The sequence below is a fragment of the Prenolepis imparis genome, unplaced genomic scaffold (genome assembly GCF_030444845.1).
Source record: "Prenolepis imparis isolate NDT839.2.m4 unplaced genomic scaffold, iyPreImpa1.0 SCAF_3, whole genome shotgun sequence".
NCBI lineage: Eukaryota > Metazoa > Arthropoda > Insecta > Hymenoptera > Formicidae > Prenolepis > Prenolepis imparis.
Genome location: NW_028141161.1, coordinates 9,313,246 through 9,336,189, shown reverse-complemented (window position 1 = coordinate 9,336,189; position 22,944 = coordinate 9,313,246). Strand labels below are relative to the sequence as shown.

Sequence of the window (22,944 nt, the reverse complement as noted above, 5' to 3'; positions counted from 1 at the left end):
CACTTGAGAAATAATGCACAATGGCTGATAACATGTAATGTTGAATTGGATCCGACAATAAATAGACCAATATTTCCGGAGCAATTCAATTATAATAGAAAATAACTACAATTTTTATTGATAATTATATCTGTTGATATATTTATTATATGTATTTTTTTCAAAACCATTTCGAGTACACAATCTTTGCTTCTCGAATTTTTCTAATGGATTATATAAAGATCAAAGATAAATTGGAAAATAAAAGATTTTCTTTGAGTTTTCTCGAACCAATTCGCGGGTTTAGATCCCAGAAAGATTTTTAGAGCCAGCTCTCACCATTAGAATATCGCAAGCGCCGGTGAAAGAAAAAGACCACGTGTATGTTATGCGTGCATGCGTGCCTATGGATCGCGGGGAGAGAAAAGAAAGCAAGAAAAATATCGTCCGGATAACGCCGGTGTGTCACGTTCGACTTTGTGAACGGCGTCGCTGTCAGTGCGTGAAAGTTTTGGAACAAAGATAAATTTGTACCAGGGTTCTTCCCCGTCCCGTATCGCCCCCTTGTGTGGTTACCACATCGTATTCCTCCCCCTCCTCCTCTCGCAGCATCCACGAAGAATGCGCGTGCCGTGTGCGATATTTGGATATACATAAAATGTGTCCACGGGGTGTCGGTCAAAAAGTGAAAAGCAAGTCGGCAACGAGTCGGCCTCGCTAGATTCAAGCTGTTCTTCTCGAGGTCTGTTAACGATTACAAATTACGTTTTCTCCGAGGAGTGAGACACTCTATTTCTACACCTAAAGATATTTTTCTCTTACAAAATCACGTATTTTAATAATCAGTCTATATTTTATGGATTGAAAGATCAGCTGCTCCAACTTAAATAGAGATATCAGGGTATCAAGTAAAGAATACATGTGTCATTTAAATCCTACTGATGTCGCGATTCTGTAGACTGTGGAAAACGCGAGAAGCGAATCTTCATCAGCGCGACGAAACAGCTGATTATCTCGCGTGCAACCCCGGAAGCCGCGAGATACGTACGAACGATAACAGTAATTGCTCGCGTGACCGTCGTCGTCGGGCGGAGGAATTCCTGGCATTTTACCCAAGGTACTCGTCAAAAATATTCGAGATTCGCCACGCACGCGAACGAACGTGTGTCACGGCGACACAGACGTCTATATTCATTCGGACGATTTCTAACGCGTGCTGGGGACCAGGACTAACGCGCGGCACCGTTTTCTCTCTCGCTATTATTATTCTTCTTAAACGGTACTCTTCTCTCTCGCTCTCTTCCTCTCCCGAAAAGAAGCTACGAAGAGGAAGAGAGAAAGAGAGAGAGGTTACAAAGGTATCTCCCGGAGCATTGTCAGTGACAAAACAAGCGGGGCTCCGGGATCACTGACGCCACTATCATAACGTACGAGCAACATATCGCATGACAAGAGGAGTTACGAGAACACAGGGCCCCGCTGCTGACCCCTCTGACCCCCGCTGTTTTTTGTACCGGTGTGCCTCGTCGAGAGTTGGACGCGGGCCTTTCGGTTCCAAACTGCGAAACATGCCGACACGACGCGGTGCGTATATACTCCCGGAGGGCCTGCTTTCTCTCTCTTTCTCTCTTCCCTCACGAAACTCACTGCCATGCCGAATTTCAGGACGCGAAACGCGATATTCGTGGTGCGGGCGAAACGCAGACGCCGTTCTTCCTATCTCGCGTTTCTCGCCGAACACAACGAAATACGGCTGCGAGAAGTGCCCTAAAAAAACGTGACTTTTGGCGACACGGCGTTTAAAAAGCTCGAGTTCAAATTAATTTAGGTTTGGAAAAAATATTATCAGAAAATGTTATGTATTCTTCCTATACACACATCTCTCCTAAAATTTCCTGATTCGTTTGAGAAAGAAAATTCGCACGAATTCTTCTTGCTCGACAAATAATCGCGACGAGAACCTGGAGCTCTCTTTCATAAGTTCTTTCATATATCAAATTGAAATAGAAGGCTTTAGTGTTAAATATCACAAGTGAAGGGTAGCGGGCTAATTAAAAGTCTAGCGCGTTAAGCAGTGCGCAAATTAGTTTTTATTTTAATTTGCGCACAACTAATCAATCTCAAGAAAAATTAATTCTTCCATCTCTTACTAGCTCGTTGAAATGTAAAAATTATTTTTTTCTCGTCAAAGTATTATCTATTTCATACGTTTCCTAATTTTGAATCCATCTTCAGCAAATAATAATTGTAAAAAAAAATCTTTTCGAAAGACACACGCGCGATTAAATGAATTATTAATTGCTGAAGATAATCAAAATTAGGACGGAACGGGACAAAATAAATAATATTTTAACAAGAAAAAAAAAATAATTTGCGCACTTGACTAGCTTACCGCGCTAGGCTCTTAATTAGTTCGCTACCCTTAACTAGTTTCATATATCAATTGTTTATCGTATTCTCTCAATTTTGTCTTAATCTATACATCCTGCAGCACGATCGAGGCTTACGCCTCGATTGAGGATTTACGACTTTACGCATCGACACGTACGCGCATAAGCCCGACAGGCCGGGCCGACCGGCCGACATTTACCAGCAATAAGTAACGATAATTACAAGCTAATGGAGGCGATGTGCTCGCACATCCGGTACGCGTCGCGGTGGCGGCGCGTTCTGCATTCGGTATTTAAATTAACCGATCGATCGGCCGTGTTCACCTCACACATTATGCAAATGTCGCGAAAACACGTAAAAGTTTTCTGCAAAACCAATTACGCCGACGCGACACCACCGCCAGAAGTTAATTGCGAATTTCTGCGCCGTACTGTTATTACGGCATCCGTCTCTTCCCTCCTTCACGAAACAAGAGAGAGAGAGAAAGAGAGATCGTGAGAGGGGAAAAGGGAAGGATACGGGGATGGAAGAGAGAGGACCGAAATCTCTTGCAATTCTGGACAGTCAAGAATGCCGGGCGAGAGTCATCATTCTTGAAAAATAAATTTGAGCCGACGACGTTACGTTATTAAAGTAATGGAACCCGGGGATAAGAGTAACGAAATACTTATAAAAGTGTTAAGCGCGCGACGTTAATGCGGGACGTTCTCCCCTCGGTAGCAACAAGACATTCGACGCCGACAGTTTACTCTTCTCCTGCGCGTTTAACATCCGACTGAGGTAATAAAGATATGTTTCGTCGTACGGTACAAGCTCCGGCTCGTTGAAACGTCTTTCAATCACGATGTTCGAAAATACCTTCACGCTACCTTCTTATACTGCAATACGTTACAATATGCGCGTATATAAATGCATAAACGTGAGAGAAACACGTATCCGCGAGGATGTAACCAACGCAATTACAAGAGATATTCTGATCATATAATGACGAAAATATACTTGAAGTTGCTGTTCTGTATTTTTGCATGTAGGATCATAACGTCGTCTTTAAACGTTTCTTTAAATGTATGTAAGTGCTTATTTATTTCATACTTAATTCTCTAAAATGAAATCTCTAAAACGCAGTTGTCACTCTTTAGTTTCGTCGAATTTTTAAATGATCCGTGATTGGAAATCAACATTAGGCAGGATATATCGCACAAGAGATCTCCTTCTCTCTCGAGTTCATTCATGGCAATCATTTGTCACGCGGGTTCACCTATTTAAACGTCACGAACGGTCGACAAGTGTCGACAAAACGATTGCGCTAGCCTTGATACATTTCGCCTACACGCGTTCGGAGAACGGCTTTTCCATCTTCCGCGTGTCGTACACCACCTACGTGGCCTTTAGCTATACTCAAGGACAGCATCCCGGCACCATCATTATCGCGTGGACTCAAACGCGTGGACAGCAGCCACCTCGACGATGATGACGAGCCGTAAAGCTCCACCTGAGGTAAACATCCTCCTCCGCTCGTTCTCGTTTTCTCGCGCGCAACGCGAAAACAAGTCGTGAATAAAATAATTTCCCCCCCGGAGGAGGAAAGGAAGCTAACCGCGAGACGTAACGCCCCTATAATTTTGTAAGAACCGTCACAAGATTCGCGACGAATTATTCGGAGATTGCGCAACCTGAATCCCGCGAGATCTGACGCTTAATTGGATTGCGCAACGATACTTAAGCGATAATATAAAAATATATAAAGACCGCCCGATGGGCGGTAATTAATTCCACTTTGTATTCTCTCGACCAGTAGTGTTGATCATAAGCTATTACTGGATATTACACCGACCTCTCGCACACAGCTGTGTTTTCACGCGAGACGCAGGCTCAGAGTCTTTCGAAAGATAACAGATGCGTGTAACGGAAGTATTTTATTGTCTAATAAAAAATATCCGCGCGATTTAAAGTAAACATGACGCGTCACGGATGTTATGTGAGGTTTCAATCAGCATTTTTAAAGACGCTCTTCGACGTCACGAACCCTGACACGAGACTGTACGCACGTGGGTAGCGTACCGCAAAACGCGTGGGCCAAAACAATTCCCCAGTTAATTAAGATAATCGCTTCTTTATGACGCCATACTGCACAACGCGGCTTATCTGTCGCCGCTCGGTGAAATTCGTTTTCGCGCGAGGAGAAAGGATGCGCGCGTTTGATGACCGCGATTTCAATGCGCAACGAGATTGAGCCTCTATAAATATGTAAGCGTCTCTTCTTATCAATGAACGCAACACGTGCGAGAGTCGTGATTTATTAAATTCCCGACACTCCGGGCGCTGCAAAATTATTCCATCGCTTGTGTTCGCGGGTGAAGGGCGACGTCGCGAGATATTACCGGACGAAAATTGCCGGAATAAAGACGATGAAAGGCACGAAGCGAGGCACGATTCTTCGACACGTAATTCGCACCACGCGAGGGCTTGCCGGGTGGTCGCCCATTGTAGGTCAGTGGGTCTAATTAGGTAATTAGCAATTTGTATCTCGCCTCAATCAAAGCCCTTCCACCTTGCGTAACTCACCAACTCGAGGTCACGTATTTTGCGTCGGGAAACTCTAGCGGATTTTGACTCTCACCTCGATAGAGGATCGAGGCGGAACTCATGAAAGTGCGCGTTAAAAAAAATTAGGCGGAAAAACAACGTAAAAGAAAAGATTGTCGTGCGTCATTTTTCGTCTGACTCTCGCGCGGTGCGAATAATTACTCGCAGGCCGATAATTATTTTCCTCGACGTCTTTTTTTCGCCGCGCGAACCGGAGTTCTTGTCAAGAGAGAAAGAGAAGAGAGACCACATCGATCGAGATCGTGTGTGGTGCGTTACGGCGTCGAAGACGACGATGTATCGCGCGGGAGGGTCGCGACTCGCGACAATTAATCGCGACACTCGTGAAAAGTGTCCGCAGGTGCGCCGCCTCTGCCCTGCTTGCTGATATATACACGTGGATGCGTGTGCGTGTACATACGTGCGCGCGCGACCGGCAAATTGGGCGTACTTTATGTCACAATGCGTAATTTATGCGTCGTTCGCCGCCTTTTCGCCGCGAGGTAATGAAATGGTAATAACTACGTTCGCGATTCGGGGACGGACGGACAGCCGCCGCCGCCGCCGCCGCCGCCGCCGCCGCCGCCATCGTCATTACGCCGCTAATGTGGGAAATTGTGTGCCGTGCATGGCCCCGGTAGAAAGAAATCGCCGCCGCATCAGCGTGACGGGTTTAAGTGTTTAAAAGCGACATGAATTCTAAGTAGTCTGGCGAAAGCGCTTCTCGTTCCAATTCCGCGCGGTTGACTAAACCTTCGGGAGAAGAATGCGCGCAAGGGCTCGAAGGACCATCGATCACACATGATCAGAAAATAATAGAAATATAATTTTAAAAAATATAATTAAGAAGGACCAAAATATAACAAATAGATACGCACACGTGTGTGCTGTCATCTGTCAAATTTCGCGCTCTGCTCTGAAAAATTCTTTCCTCTTCCGATACCGTAAGGCTAACGCGATGCTCGTAACTTAAATTCCACCGAAAAAGATAATCATCTCTCAGCCACCGAGTTACTTGAGGTGTCCGGAGCGTACAACAGTGATATCCCCTGGGGATAGAAATGAGGGAACGAGAAAAAAAGGAGGAAGGCCACTGTACCGTGCGATGACGCGACTGGATCGGACCAGGTGGCCGACTGATTTGCCGCGACCACAATAGTACGTGGGCCGTAGAATTGTCCTGCGTGCTGCATCTCCTCGTTTATATTCTCGCGACGATGACGAAACGCGACGAGATTTTCGTGAGATTCGCTCTATCAGCTCTCACTCACTCTTCCTGATTAAACGAATTTTTTATTTTTCAACCCGAGAGAAAAATACGCTTGTACCAAATGTAGTTTCGTAATTAAAATTAATTAAAATTTTTTATTAATAATTAAAATTAATTAAAAAATATTTAAATTAATTATTAAATAATTAGGAGAACTTTTTGCTGAGTTTCGCGAAACACAAATTGCATTTGGCACAAGCGTATTTTTCTCTCGGGTTGAAGAATAAAAGATTCGTCCAATTAGGAAGAATGAGGCGAATTTTAATTCGTCCAAAATTTTATCGATTATGTAATTATCTAATTTTCATTAGTTATTTGTTAAGCATGACGAGAGTGTGTCGTACTAATTGGCGATCGGCGAACAATCACGTTAGTTAGGCGTCTCCGGGGCACGATCGCTCGCGGAAGGAAGGAGAGGATGTCCCGTTTAATTCGCCACGCGTGGGCATTATCGATGAACGAGAATCGATTCCGAGCGGCGGCGGCTAACGTTAACACTCGGTCACCGGAGTTCTTTGGCTCAGAAGATCCCTCTCTTTCGCTCTCGTCTTCCTCTCTTCCTTCTCGTCCTTTTCCTCCTCGCAATCGCTACGCAACTTGCTCGCTTCGGTCAGCCTTGAATACTAACGATCGTCACTTCCTTCCTCCCGTCAATGTTTTCCGTCGCCGTTGGCCACTGAATTTTAATTCGCCGTCCCGTTTCGATGCACGCATTCTTCGTGTCACGCGCGCGACTCGAGAGATCGCAATTTGCATCAAGATATTCCTCGCGTTTGCTCCGAAAATTTTAATGTCAACGCAATTATGATTTCTCAATTTATCTCATACATTTCTTGTAACTCCTATATAAATAAAAAAAACTCTCCACGCGATATACGTACTTGTAAAATTAATATTCCAAGGACCGACGACGTAAGCTCGAACTTTATGTCAAATTTTTACATTCCCCAGAATTTTTACACGCATAAATAAAATATTGCTCCACGTAATATATAATGTACGGCGGTCGTTCGGTGCGGATGGCGAAATTTGCGACTTGCATCGTTGCCCATATTATTATATTTTTATAACCGCTAGCGAAAGAGAATATAAAAAAAAAGAAGAAAAAAAAGCGATAACCGCTTCGAAGGAAAATAATCGTCCCGATCGTTTGAAGGCACGTGGCCGAGCATAAGCGGCGCGTTATAAAACAGCGTGTTACGTTGCGTAGGCTGTCGAGCGTGTGCCTCTTTTTTTTTCTCGCTCGCTCGCGCCGATTTTTGCGTCCGACCCGCGAGACACACTCGCCGATTTCAATGCGATACTTTCTGGTTCCGATTCGACATATCTCGATCCGGTTCGCCCACGAATACCCGGGGCACCACCACGGTGCCCGGCGTATGAATATGCAACGATAAAGTGCGATTTATTTATAAGTATGACGCCGGGAGATCGATCCTTCCACCGGTCGCGAGCGGAAAATCGCGTGCGTTTTACGGTCGAAATACAAGATCGCCGATCGTTAGGAAAGTTATCGTATCCGGTAAAGGTGTTACGATATCAAATGCCTTTTCTCTTTATTTCGTCGCGATTATCTCAGCCTGAAATAAAGAGTCGAAAGAGGGAGAGAGATTTTTCGCAAATTTTTAATAAGCGTGTCACGCGACAAAAATTGGCGTCTGAAGGGTTGTCGCGGGCACGAAGTGGGTTAATTTCAGCGACGCGCGTGTCCTCAGGGCCGCCTCGCGTCTCGACGAGAGACCGTAAAAGACCCGCTTTTATGGCCTGGCAAAAGCCGAAAGTTACGATCTTGCTTTTCATTTAATTAATCTCACCGCGTGACCATCTTACACAAGGACCGCCCTCGAAAATCGGGAACGATTGTGCTCTCGACCTTTACAATGCAGGAGCCGTTCACCGCAGCGCGATGAAAAACGCGGTTTCCGCAGTCGCGTAATTGGCCGTCGACTTTTCAAAGTGTGCGGGACACCAATGAACGTGCGGTCATATAATTAAATCCGGTAAAGGCGCGCCGAGTCTCCGCTTCAATCGGGTTTTGACTCGCCGATAATACGCGTGGCTTTCGGCGTTTAGAGGAAAAAGCGCAAATGACGACGGTTATGTGTCGATCGAACGGTTTTTCTTCTTGTTCAACTACCTCCTCGAATCCAAAAGTAACGATCGACATCGTAAATCCATCTTGTTAACTTGCTTATACAGAGAGATCGATAAAAGGCGATCGATAAAAAGCAGAAGATGTGCTTATTGTCGAATATTATGGTCCGTATATTTTGTGAATATGCAATATGTGTGTTAACGTAAGAGAAGGAGAAGAAATCGAAGAGAGGAAAATTTAAACACATATATATGTTCAGAATGTAAAAGTATCTTCATAGCTAAGTGGTTGCAATAAATCGTCAAGAGAATGTCTTATCTTAATAAACGTATTTTTCTTCAATATACTTATATTCATCGCAACAAATGTAACGTTTCAAAGATTGCGATAGCGGTACGAAAAAGGCAGAGAAGCGACATTTTAAACAAAAATAAAAAAAAACTTTCCTAAGAGACACTTGAAAACAAATATATTCGTATCGCGTATCGTATCGTATCGCGTTGATACTCGTACAGATACATGTCGATAACGATTGGCACAGATTTCCGCCATCATGTACGAGTTTACGGGAAAAGGGAAGCTGGATCTCTTTCTTTTAATTACGAAACCTCCGAGGCATCGCATATACTTTATCGCCGACGCTAATTAGCGCTCGACGAAATTCGTTTCCGCTCGATTCGTTTCATGGTGAAAATGTTTTCGCTTTCACGGTGGTGGATTTAGAGAGTTTAAGGAATTTAAAAAAAATGTCAAGCCTTCATCTCTGATGATATCTTGCACTGTTGAAAACGAGATAATTTATGTTACTATTTATTCAGAAATTAATTTTAGTATTTATAAAAATAATTGCGAATTAAAATTCTTTTCTGAGATAAATAATTAATATAATTAATAATAATTAATAATAATAAAAAAGATCTAATTTTTTTAAAGAACTCTTAGCACAGCAGCTTAATCGCTTATTCAGAAGTCCGGCATTTTTGTTATCAGCAAAAAAATACGCAATGATTTTTGTAACGATCAAACGAGCTTGTCGCGTGGGACGTTCCATTAATGATGATGTCTCATTAAACGCGCGATTGCAGCGCTACTCGAGGTTATCGGTTTCGCAGGAAAGGAGACCCCACCCCTTCGAGTATATACAGCGCATAATTCTGACATAATTTCCCATTACGAAACGAGCGCGCCGGCATAACGAATGCATGCATCGTCGTCGATTAGGGCGAGATACGCCGACGATAATTAGCTCAGTGTAATCGGCGACCGATGTATGTTAAATGCGCGATACATTCGCGAATGAGCCTTAAGAAATTCATTATATCCCTTTTATAGCGCTATAAAATAGAGATACGATCAAGACGGACTGAATATATCTTTACTTTGTCTATAGTTTGTCGAAAAAATTTGATGCTCTGTTGCAAAAAAGTCTCGCAAACTGTGAAAACTGTTTAAAAGAATTGAAAACAATCAAGGAAAAATGTAGCACGCAGTAATGGATACAAATTAAGCAAAAAATTGCTCAATTGAAAATATTTGTCAATGTCTCAATCTTATCGCGAGTCATAATTAGTCGTAATGTTTGCAAAAAGAAATGATAATTAAAACTAAAATTATTTTTATTCCTAATATATCAGTCTCTTTATTTTCCTCTTTCTTTACGCAATTTTTATTCGCCTCTTTGAAGCATCATGTAGATATAATTAGATAATAATATAATCGATTCGCGAAAATCAGTGAAAAAAGACGTTTTTAGTCAGACAGAAAAGATTCAAGAAATTTTCAATCATTCATGGTATTTGTATCGAAAATTTCGAGTCACATTCGATCTGGTCAGAGAAAATAGAAGTAATATTTATCGGAAAAGAGAAAAACTAGAGATGTAAGGGAAGAAACGGAGAGAAGAAGGATTATACGATGGATATTTTGTAAAGCGTCTCAAATCGGCCCGCACCCTTCTGCTACGAGAATTTACGACTGTCCACGCGAAAGCGTAGGTAATCGGCGATGATATCACCGTTATAAATAGGCACGCCTCCTGTCTCTCGCGTGCGCACATATACACACGCGTGTACCCGATCCGCACACGCGAATCTGCACCTACCTGTCGGACACTGTCTCTTTCCTGCAGATCGCCGCGCATACATAAACTTAAAGGAACGCGTAAACACATATATATGGATGATCGCATAATATCGAAAATACGCTCAGAAACTTGTCAATAATGTTAGGAAAATTTGAGGAGAGAAATCTCTATTTTACTTATATATATTATATTTTTTTAATCCAATGATTTGTTAAAATTACTTTTTGTAATTTTTCTTTTAGTAAAATCGACCGCTTTTATTAAACGCTTGTGTGACTTGTAATTCAAATTTTAAACGACGTCTTAATATACATGTTTCTTAAATACATTTTTGTGATACGTTTTTCGAAATTTTATTTGAGAAGATATAAAGATTGTCATTAATGTGATTTCCATGGCTGTCCACGGACATTATGTTCTTTCAGGTGCACGTAAAAGTGGTACGTGCACATTGTTCAGACGAGCACACACGCGTTGCGCGATTGAACGATGCGCGTCCTTCGCACAGCCTGTGAAGGGAGAACGTTTCAAGAGAGTCTGATGGTAAGAAATAATTACAGAAAAAGGCGACTGATAAAAGCGACAAAATGACGTTCTAAAGAGTGTCCGCGCGATGCTTTCATAGCTTTAATGAGAATCGCTCGCGATCATGGCACGTCGATGTGTGTGTGTGCGTATCACGAAATTCATGAACAAAAATAACTTGGCACGCGAATGATTCACCGAAAAAAAAATTTTTAAATCGACATTATTTATATATTTGCTTATGAACGATGCTGAGACCAGATTCTTTTTAATCGATGTATATTAAACATATTTCACATAATTTATGCAGAATCTGTTATATGTGTAAATCTAATCTATCATTTCGTAAAAATTTAATAAATTTTAATTAAAAATTTTAACTTTATATTCAATAATTTTATAATTTTTGAATAGTTTCAATAAATAGTTTTGGCCAGAACTATTTGTTTAAACCATCAAGAATAATAGAACTATTGAAAATAATTAAGAATTCTTAATTATTTAATATAAATTTTCATGAAATGATATATCAGTTTCATACATATGAAAGTATTGACACTTAAAAATCAAAAAGATTTTATTTTTTAAAAGGCAAAATTTTATAAGATATAGAAACCTGAGAGATAAAACATGAATTATTTTATGTTCTTAATGTTTCTTAAGAATGCAAAATTATTGATTTTAAAACTATTTTATTAAATAATAAAATCGAAAGCGAGAGATTATATATTATTTCGCGGATCTATGTAAATGAAAACATCTCTCTGTCGAGAGATACTGATTATTCGCGTTAGAAATTCGCCATTGGAAAAAAATAATATACAATTGCGAGGTAATGTCGATGTGACTAATACGCATATCCTACCCGTGGGAAGTTGCGTTCCGAATACAAAACGGGTCTCTAGCTTGAGGAACGATCGAACGGCACCGGTAGTAGTAACGGAAGTGGCGAACGACCCGATGGAGAACTGTACGGCAAATAAAAGTTCCGTGTGCGCCGCGGCGCATTTTTATTTTTTTCTATTTTACTTTAAACAAATTATTTCGAATCGATGATCGAGCAATGCGCGCGGCCGAATAACGAGCGGATGATTACAGTCGCCCGTAGAGCATAATGGCGAGTTGCCTGCGCAAATGTTAAAAAGAACCCTCTCTGCATCTAGCTCTTCCACTGCAAAGCGGCCATCGAGAGGATGCTCGCTCCGTGGTATAACATTGCAGAGTATATAACTGCAACGACGAGCACGATGCAATGTGCTCGCGCACGGACTGCATCACATAATAAGCGAAGCCCGTCGTGCGCGCGATTCGATCGGAAGCGATCGCAACCGTTAACTGTTTATTCATCATTTATTCCGGACGTCGAGAGACGACGTTTCCGTCTCTGCGACGAGTTGCGAAATAAATTGCGTCAGCAAAGTTCGAGGACAGAGTAAAGTGGACTAACAATAAGAAAAAAGTCGAATATCACGGATCTTAATATACACGATATATTCCAAAAACTATCTCCTTCGTCTACTTTATTGAATAATACGAATAAAAGAAACATGAGATATCTTTAGAAGAATAAAATTAAAATTGTGTTAAAAAAATCGATGATTGCATCACAAATAAAGGATATTTAAATTAAGATCCGATTAATATTCGGTCGGATAAGAAATTGTGTACTCACATTCCTTGTTGCGATCCATGGCGTGTTGGAGAGGTGAATCGTCGACCTCCGCCTTCGGCGGCGATTGATTGCCCTCGGCCATCTCCGATCCCGATTCTAGAGCAGCAGCACCAGCAGCCTTCCTTCCTGCCGTGTCCGCCGCTGCTTTATCCCGCTGCGGCGAGGACTTCGTCCCTTTCTTACCGTTTCCAGCGTCCCTGCCCGAAACGAGCAAAATGAGATTTGTGAATTAATCTTTCATACATCGCCGCGTCTCGCGTCGGCTCTCGAAGAGAGACCGAGATCGAGCCTGCCGATCAAAGCCCCGAGTGTCAATCGGATCCCGGGTCCTTCGCCGTCGAGGCATGTTTTTGTCGCGGATGATGGAATGACGGATCAATCGACACTCGACGTTTTCATCAAAAAGCATCGGAAATCACTCTTTCCTTCTCTTCTGAAGAGCGCGACGCGAATCTTCACCGAGTAAGAAATGTTTCCGATCATATTCGAATTGTATCTGAATCGAAAATTTGTACCCACATACAAATATATTTAAACTTGAATAAATTTTAAAAAATCTAGCAATATATTATGGACATTCTTCTCAAGTTAAAATGTCACGGATATGTTCGGTCTTGAATAAAAAAAAAATGAATTCTTTAATATCACAGCACTTCAAGTTTCCATGATAATGCGAATATATTTTCTATCGATCCATTCTCAGATAACACAAGCACCGTACAAAATGTACACGACGCGTAAATATTATGAAATAAATGTCGTGGAATATCTTGGATATAATATAGAGAGAATAACGAGTCGTGTTCCTCCTCCGGCGAAAGGGTAAGAGAATAACGTTTTAGTCATCGGAGGGTGAAAACATTTATCTCGATGGCCCCGATGATGGTTCTGCGAGAGAGTCTTACGAGAGTCCAGATGGTTCGCGACGCATAAGAGACGATCGTGAGCATCGCGAGCAAAATGTCACGTCGAAAAAATTGGCGAAAAGTTCAGAGAAAATTACGCGCGCTCCGCATGGCTCTGTATAGTATAAGTAAGATAGGTATAAGGAAAGTGGCGAGTCGATTAAAGATTTTAAAGCGTCGAGAAGCGGACGGTCTGAGCGCGAGGTAGTTTAAGATCCCGAAGGGAAAGTTCCGAGAAAAGATTACTTCGTCACAGCTGGAGATAGGAAGCCGGTCGTTAAGAGCGTTTATATTCTCGCGTAACGATTACACGCGGTACTGATACTAAATTGCGGGTTAATCGCTCGCTCGGCGCGGCTCTAAACGCGCGAGATCTCGCAACTCGCAGCGGCGGATTAAGGCACGTGGAGGCCCAAGGCGTTCGCCCGAAAAGCAATTCTAATCCCATCCATTTAAGGATTTTGCTCTATTAGAGGTCTCTCGAGTCACAGGTAAATAAATCTTATTTAGTTATTACGTGAAATCGAATATTATCATCAAATACTCAAATGTCACGAAATTGATAACATTTAAATCTTTCCATCCCACATAATCGTGTGTTTGCGTGTTGATTAAAAGATATATACATTACTAACATTAAATAAATATGATTATTTCTAGTATTGGCATTAAATATTAATTTGAGCCTCCGAGTTCAAGAGTCCTCTGATATCCATGTAATAATCCAAGTTGCAGCTCTTATAGCAGCTTGTCTTCTCCTGTTGCAACCGCGATTTTACAAGGTCGCGCGCCAGTCGCGTTCTCCAGCCGCGAATTAACAGAAATAATGTCTCTCCCGAGATAGTAATGACGTGGTAGACGCGCGACAAAACGTTAGGGAGGCCCGCAAGCTTGTTAAAATAATCGAGGCAGGTGTCGAGCGACGCGACACGTCTATTTTTCGATCGCGATAACGTCTCGCCTCACGCTGATCGAGAAATCGCGGGCATACTTTGTTCTATTTATACGGGATGTCGCGCACACGTACCGGTTATACTCGCACCGCGGTATATAGAAAGTGATAACGCGACTCGAATATTCTCCTCATTTCGCGATTTCACGAGGTTTTATTAATATTCGAGCGATATAATTCGAGTTTCTCCCGGCGCGAGAGTCTCTCTCTTACTCTCTATCTTTCTCGTTCTACGTCGTGCAATCTGCATACGGCGCGACATGCAAATTATCTCACCTCTCGTCCTTGGCGTCGCGCCTAGGATCCTTCCTGTCCCGGTCCTTATCCTTGTGGCCGTCCGCTTTTTTCGCCTTAGACCTCGACTTGGCGTCGCCTTTGGCGATCTTGTGCTCGCCGCCGCGTTCGGTGACGACGACCACGGCGGCGTTCTCGTCGCAGGATTGCGCACCGGAAGTGCCCGAAGACGTCGGGGACGACGATGCCGATGCTGCTCGGCTGTTAGTGTAATCCTGCGCACGAGGAGCGCACCTCGTTAATCCCGCGTTCGTTCAACGAGCGCGCCGAAAGACGGTCGGCTTGATTGATCGCGCCCGATTCTGATAGCGATAGGGGAGAGAAACAAGCTTTTAAGCTTACCTTAAACCACTCCGGATATATTGCGCTGATGGTGTCCAGAAGGTCCTGGTCGAGTTGAATCCTCCAGAACGGGGAACCGCTGTCCAACCTGTGGCCAGACTCTGAAATACAAAAAAAATATTGCAAAAGATTTATTTAATTCGCAAATTAATTAATCGCATAATACAATGTATATATTTGTATGCGGTGAGATAAATATGTCATCGCGAATAATTCGCTGCGCGAGGAGAGGATTTGAAATGCGCGAGTCTCGAACTCGCGGCGCGAAGGATCGCGGGTCGGCCCCTTAAGAGTTTCATTCCTGCCGCAAAAGGACTAATAATGCCGCACGAGCACGATACGCCCAAAAGGCGTATCAAAATCCCGCGGCACGCCGGTCTCGTTGGTTTCTTTCGCGCATTCCGAGGGATTCCCTGCCTAATTTAAACGTTCGCCGAGTACCGAGGGATCACCCGGCGGGATGCTGAAGAGGCAAAGGACGGACTCGCGTCACAATCCTTGCAAAGAAAGAGGATGAGGAGGGAGGGAAAGAAGGGTCTCCTCGTTACGGTGACATTCTACGGGCGGGACGCGTGCCCAGCCTTCGTAATCGAGGATCGAGGAGAGTGAAAAATGAGGAGCGTTACTCTCGAGGGACTTTCAAATACCCCGGCCGGCGACGGAAACGCCATTTTTTTGCGCGACGTCGTCAGGGTAAACGCTTTGACGATCCTACAAGTCAGAAATTTCAAAAAGTCCCACTTGTCAAATTTTAAAAAATATAAGCGCGCATAAAAAGAGTGTTTTAATATAGGATATTCATCTCTAAATCATTATCTCGCAATTTGTGATATTTCGTCACTTGCGTACGGACAAACTTAAAATTATTAATTATTTTCATAAACGTGTCATCTAATTTTCTGAATACTTAACGCTGAGACACGACAAGGAGCAAAGGCAAGAAATCCCGCGACGGAGGGAAGGAGAATTTCACCTTAACCCAATAAATGATTAGTGTGCCGGGAGAGCGGCATAAACGCTCAATCAGTATGCACGCGCAGCGGACAATCCGCTGTAAATCACGCGCCGTGAATCATTCGCCGACATAAATCTAGCCGCGGTCTCTGATCAATACGCTCCTAACCGGCCCGACACATTAGTTAAACGCGTTACTAGAGTCGCTGCGTGTCGTTTACGGGACACACGTCTCGCGGGGTCCATCCTGCATATAGGATACGCGGCCTCCCTCTCCCACAAAAAGCGTCTCGGCGATGTCGATGGCCTAATAGCGCCGATTCGAGAATCCATGGCGTAAAGCGATACATCATCGGCGAGTGGATCCGCGTCTCTTCGATCGTCTTCATCGGATAGATTTATCGGATGTCGTCGCGATCCAGCTCGGGGTCAACGACACGAGACTCGTTGATATTAGTCAAAGAAGTTTAGCAATTATAGTGCAATTTATTGCTCGAATTGTTTTCAAATCTAGAACACGTGAATGCAGCGATAGAAAAGCAACGATCGAACGCACATAAGAAAGGAACCTCTTATTCGTCGCGGCAGAAACATATTTCGTGAAGGATTCTGAATGCAAAATGCGTTCGTCGAAGGCGGCCGCCGAAATTCGGGCAAATAAATCTCGCGCCCTCCCTTCACCCCTTTTTCTCCTCCCTGGTTGTTTTCTCGGTGATCCTATCACACGATCCAGTTACACATACGCGCATGTACGCGTACATACTTAAGACTTCGCGATGCGTTCACGAGGGAGCACGTGCGTGTTGTTTCTCTGCCTCGTCCGAGTCTTCTGTGAGTCACCTCTCCTTCGTCACAGGCTACCCGCCGCGCATTGGTAGCCGCGAAAAACTGCGCGTTGCACTTCGAGAATGTCGTCGGCATGTACAGGGTGTTCCCCTTCATCGCGATCGTCGATCCACCCGACAAGAACGAAGCTGCGCGAGTTCGCTCTTCGGAGCATCTCTCTTTCTCGTGCGTTTCTACCTTTTTTTTTTCTTGCCCTGCTCTTCGTGGAATCACCGAAGATCTTGCTCCTGCCGATGATCGCGCAGTTGTTGCGACTCGCAAAGACTCTCCGCGGTTTGGAGACATCATAGCTTATCAGTTATTTTATTTAATTTGCAGCGTAAGGAAATTAAACAACTTGTGTCAATTAAATATAGATATGGAATATTTTAGACAGTTCATTCAATTTAATTTTTTTAATTAAAAATTTGCAATATTTTATTTTAAATTGCAAAATTGCATTTCACAATGGGCTAAATTTAAACAAAATAAACTTGATTTTAAAATCATTAAAATCATCGAGAAAATTTCTCCCGATAATTTGTACATTAATTTTTAAATAAAGAAATTTTTTATTCTCTCTTTGTGTAGCGCGAGCAAATTAGCATACGTGAGCTATGATAAATGCACTTTCAAGTGGAATTACAGAGGGATTGAATTTTCTTCTGTCTTATTGTAGACTCGAGTTAAACGTACGAGAGCCTCGCGAGCTGGCCGGAGAAAGGATTTGGGTGGAGAGCAGAGCATAAAGAAAACAGAGAGGAGCCCTCTCCAGTGCGGGAGGAGATTCTCTTACAATAGCCGCAAGCTTTGCCGCTCATTAGAGGCGAGGTCGCGGGTCACGTGGAACCGCTTTGTGTGCTTCGTTCCTGTATATGTAAGTTACATACAAAACAATATCCATGCACAGGGATCCCTTTTTTCCCTGGATTATCAAGATCGCTTTACAGCGGGCTACAATAAATGTAATATCTCTGATCTGAAAACTCAACAATGCCAACTCTTTCTATCGAAATCATATATACGTGTATTTCTCACGTCGCGTGTCTCTCTAACGTGTTTCTTCCTTTACGACAAAAGAGTTCAAAATGTCTTTTCGTTTATTTTCACGGCAAACAAGTCGACATGCGTAAAATATCAATATAATAGACGTGACGGCAGTTGACGTCGCGTAGAACCGGAAAAAATTAAGAAACGAATCACGAGGTACGTCAATCGCACGTCTCGATGGATCTCAGATACAATCTTTCCCGTCAGGTTTATCGTCATTACTTTCTCGCGCGCGAGAGAAACCGGTTTTCCCTCGGTAGTACAAATATTACTGCAAAGACAATAATGATGCGTGAAACAAATTAATCGCGGAATGCGTTTCCGAACGTACGTTTATGTATCTCCGCGCGCGCATTTCAGTAATTTAACATCCCGCCGATCGTAAAATTCTAATCGACGCGGCACGCGAGGAAGAAGTCTCGAGGGAGGTATCAACAACGTTCGGGGGACTCGGAAGAATCGCTCTAACGAGTATTCGTACTCTCGTATTCAAGCGACTAATCAACGACACGCTGATGGCGAAGAGCGTCCGCGGCGGTTTCTCTCGACAGGATCCTCTTCAGGAGAAGACCGCGCGCGCACTCGCGTCTACTACTATACGGGGTGTTTCTTTGTTCCCGGGCAACCCACACGACTCGCATTGAATCCGTACGATTATAAATTGCCCTGAGAAAGCACGGCTGGTCTATCCTGGCCCGGTATGCACTCTCGGAGGCACGCGAGAGACAACGCATCGTATAGGTGAATCGCTCGAGCTCGTTCGCGTGAAACGTGTACATGAGCGCGAGCAGGGAGACTTATTTAGCGGAGGTACCAAGGCCCACTTAACCCGTAACCCCCAGCTTCGTATATCTTGTCGACAATGCGTACCGATGAATTCAATACTTCCCGCCCTACTGCCTCCTCTCTCAACCCTTTCCTAACGTAATGAAATTCGTCCTGAAATATGATGGTAGCTTTTAACACGTCCTCTTTCACTTTACGTTTTCTCGATATTTTATATTAAACATTTTCTCGTATATATACAGATGTAAATGATGTCTCTCATATATGATTACGGACTATAGTATTCTATTTTTATTATTCTGTGTATTTATTCTTGTCAAAAATAAGCATCTTTTTCCTTTGGCGAATGAAATAAAATAAAATATCTCAAATGCGCAATATAAAGTATTCAATATAAAAATATGATAAAGTACTACCGTATTTTCCTTGTCATAAAATAAGCATCTTCTTCCTTTGGCAAATAAAATAAAATAAAATATCTCAAATGATATCATTCTTGAGATATTTTATTTTATTTCATTCGCCAAAGGAAAAAGATGCTTATTTTATGACAAGGAAAATACGGTAGTACTTTATCATATTTTTGTATTGAACATTTTATATACTGCATACTGTATGTATTATTATTACATAAAAAATTTTAAAATAAATTAAAAATATACGGTTCTTCTGAAACGGGAATAAATTAAAAAAAAATTTACTCGATTTGTTCGGTTTATTTCTTCATCGCGCGCTATCTCGGCGATCGCGCGTAGGCGGAGTGGAGATCGTCTTGATCGAACGCACGTTCGATCGGCCGGATCGAGCGCGCTACCGATCCCTGCCGTGTGGAACGGATCAACGGATATCATTGAACACCGCGCGATTTCTCCTTGGCGAAGGTAGCGCGATGATGAATCGTGGGTGGACGCGATCGCGAGGTGATCGCACGGAAGAGCACCGATGGCCGTCGAATCAAAAAGTTTTCTACTTGTAGTCGGACGTCGTCGTCGTTGTTGTACGGTCGGTGAAAGTCTCGCAGGATGATTGATATCGTTGGCGTATAGCCCGTTCCGGCTGGACAACACGAGCCTCCCTTCACTTTGTCGTCGACACGAGTTTCATTTCATCGGGGTTTGTCCATCGACATTAATTTTAAAAAATGAAGTACGACGATGATAATGTTTTTACGGAAATATAGATATTTATCTCGATAGTAAATTTATTATTCAATTTCGCTCACAATCAGTTAATTTAAAAAAAATCGAACTATCTGTTCAATCATTCATCTTCTTCGAAGTGTTGAAACTGTCAAGAAGTATTATTGAGCATCCGATTATTAACTGGAGTGCGTTTCGCGTTAGTCACGTGTTGATAATGAGATTTGCACGTTTCATTGAAAGTTCTTCTCGTCGTCGCGGCGCCCTTCGTATTCCCGACAAGACCGTCTCTATAATCGGCCAGCTAGCGTTCTGCACTTAGCTTGTTGCGAGAGTATAAAGTTGAGAATGACATCATCGACAATCTCCGGTATATACACCTAGCGCGCGTAATCGGTGTGCGAAGGCGTATCAGCTGTGTTGTATCTTATTTCCGTCTTATTCCCCATCGCGAGCTCTCGCCGCGGATCGGTGAGAAAGAGAGATAGGAAACGGTCTCTCTCGTCGAGAGGGTTGAAGAAAGAGAAAGAGAGAAAGAGGGAAAAAGATGTCTGTACAGCGAGTTCCGTTCTCTCGCGAGTGGGAAAAGGATGACGAGAGCTGTCGCGTGTCGGCAAGGCGAACTTATGCCACGGTATAACTAGCCAAGCATGAGATGACGAACAGCCTCGCAGCGATTTGCTAATAGCCTGCTACCGGTGATATACCCTTCGATTTATCCCTGCGATGTTATCCGACGACTTGAGAAAAAGCGTACGCGGATGCGATCGGAATTAGAATTAAGGAGAAAGCATCTTTGTAAGTAGAAAAAGATGACTCTAGTCTCTTGATAATTTTCTATTTTAATTAATTAATTTAATATCTGTTTTTAGACGTTATGCATGTTATATAGGTATATTAGTTCTATATGTTCTATATATGTAGAATAATAATTTTTTTTTTTTAGATTATTTATTTGTAATAAACATTTATTTACGATTCTGCATGTGGAAACTATAACTAAATTACTTGGATATGTTCCATGATATAATACGAAAAGTTATAAGACGATACCTTCTTTGTATTGTCACTTCTTCTCACATATATATTTGAAATTTCTACATATGTAAAGAAAACGTGCAAGGAGCATGCGAATTGAGCGATAAACGCGAATACAATATCAGATTGAATCTGTTCCTCCGCCTCCGACGCGATCAGGATAGTCGACGGCAATTTAAAAAATCGCAAACACAGTTTTTGCGAGCACCCACGCGTTCTCGCGAGAGGTGACAAACAGCTTAACGATAGCCTCGATAGCGATCTGGTTTCGCTCTCCTCTCTCTCCTCTCGTCAGTTTACAAGTCACATACGGCACACGCGCGATCGTACACGCGGTCGGAATCATGTACAACATTCTCGTTACGCGCTCTGCCTTCGTCTTCGATTGCACGTTGCAAATGATAAATGGCAGGATGCGCGCCGAAGTAGTAAAAGCCGCGGCTCTCGAGGTTGGGGAATAATTTGCTACCGCTCGTTCATTCGTCCTTTTCATTAAGGCTTCCGAAACGCCGCCAATAATCTCACGGCTATTTATTCCGTATATTTGCGGTAATTGAACGGCGGAGAAATAGCAATAAAAAAGTGAATGAGAGATCTACCTCGAATGTGGAAAAGAACGCTCGGTGACGAGAAGCTTAACGATGATTCGCGCTAATAACTTGTTATCGAACTGGATTGACGGCTTCCTGCTCGTTCTTTAAGATATAATTCTAGATCTGCAATGTCAAGATTTTTGCCGTTCATAATTGTGTTTCGCGTAATCGACGCATTTAAAATGAACACGTGCAGCGACAAACAAACGTCGTATATATTTTTTAAAATATAAATAAATTTTAATTTTCTATTAATATTTAAAGTTTATGAAAAAATTCTTCTCATACGAAATAAATTTTTTTTTCGAAAGGTGTGAAAGAGTTAAGAGATTCTACTGATATTCTCGCTCGTACACCCGGTAGACGCGCATCAGGCCAATGTACGATCGGTCTTATGGGGGTGGTATGCGTGCTGTTGACCTGGCCGTGGACCGGTTCGGGTCACTCCTTTTTTCTCCCTTCATCGAGGCCTTTTTTCATTCGCCCTTTTCCTCCTCTCCGCGAGCTTCGAACGGATATAGCCAGATATGACGTCACGCGAGGAGGCGTGATAGGCAGTACACGCGTGTGGGTGCACGCGTGCCCCAGGTGTGTACCTGCTACGAAATCCATCAGTTCCTTTTCTAGAATCGCGCAAAGAATTGAAAGTCCGCTCCACCACTCTCGTAATCAGAAAGAGATATATATTCGTATCGCGATAATGATGTATCGAAATCAAGGCTTTCCGCCTTCGAGTATCGTAATATCGCCGATGAACGTGCCGCGAATTCTTAATTAAATTCCCACCGCGAAGAAAGACATCGCGCGGTCGTATCGTTATTCTCGTAGAGATAATTAAGGGAGGAAATAAGAGGAGACCGTGAGGGTGAGAAAAAATTTCATCGCGCGGTCGATGGGATGGTTTGCTCGCAAAAAAACCCGCCCAATAATCGATATTGGCACGAGTCCGAGAATCGATCGGCTTGATCGGCCGGCGGTGGCGGTATAAAATTGCTAATTTTATATCTTCGTGGATCCTCCTGCCACGCGATGCGAATATAAGAAACGACTAATTAATAATTCCGATGTATCCCCTGGTTTCGTCGTTAAAATCGGAGCGGAGATGAAGATGCGCTTCCATGAAAGAACGGACGTTCTGCGGATATCTGTGACGGATTCGAAACAGATCGACGAGAGACAGGGAAGAGCGATGGGATCGATCTCGATGCATGCATAGAGCATAGAGGAAGGATCGGTATGCGGTAAATTTCAATTTTTACGAAAGACAGAAAAGGAAAATACATAATGTTTAAGAAACAATACACATTGCACAAGAATCTTTGAGAGAATAAATTATAAAAGTTATATTCTGATGCGAGTATTTAAGAAGTTTAATTTTTGATTTCGTAAAATAATGAAATTGACAATGCGAGGTATCGTTAGTGATTATGTGTGTATAAAATGCATTTATTAAATAATTAACGAC

General features: G+C 42.8%; 1 protein-coding gene across 2 annotated transcripts in view; it reads right to left on the bottom strand.

The window, feature by feature from the left end:
* The window catches only part of LOC145934537 (uncharacterized), a 211,333-nt gene that overhangs the window by 50,965 nt on the left and 137,424 nt on the right, over window positions 1-22,944 (bottom strand). The window contains exons 2-4 of one of the 2 annotated variants that reach the window (XM_083035043.1): window positions 15,095-15,195; window positions 14,735-14,967; window positions 12,602-12,798 (exon numbers count right to left, since the gene is read on the bottom strand). In XM_083035043.1, coding sequence (XP_082891169.1) covers window positions 12,602-12,798; window positions 14,735-14,967; window positions 15,095-15,195 — 531 coding nt within the window. The remainder of the gene's footprint in view (window positions 1-12,601; window positions 12,799-14,734; window positions 14,968-15,094; window positions 15,196-22,944) is intronic. The other variant, XM_083035044.1, reaches the window with a different exon arrangement.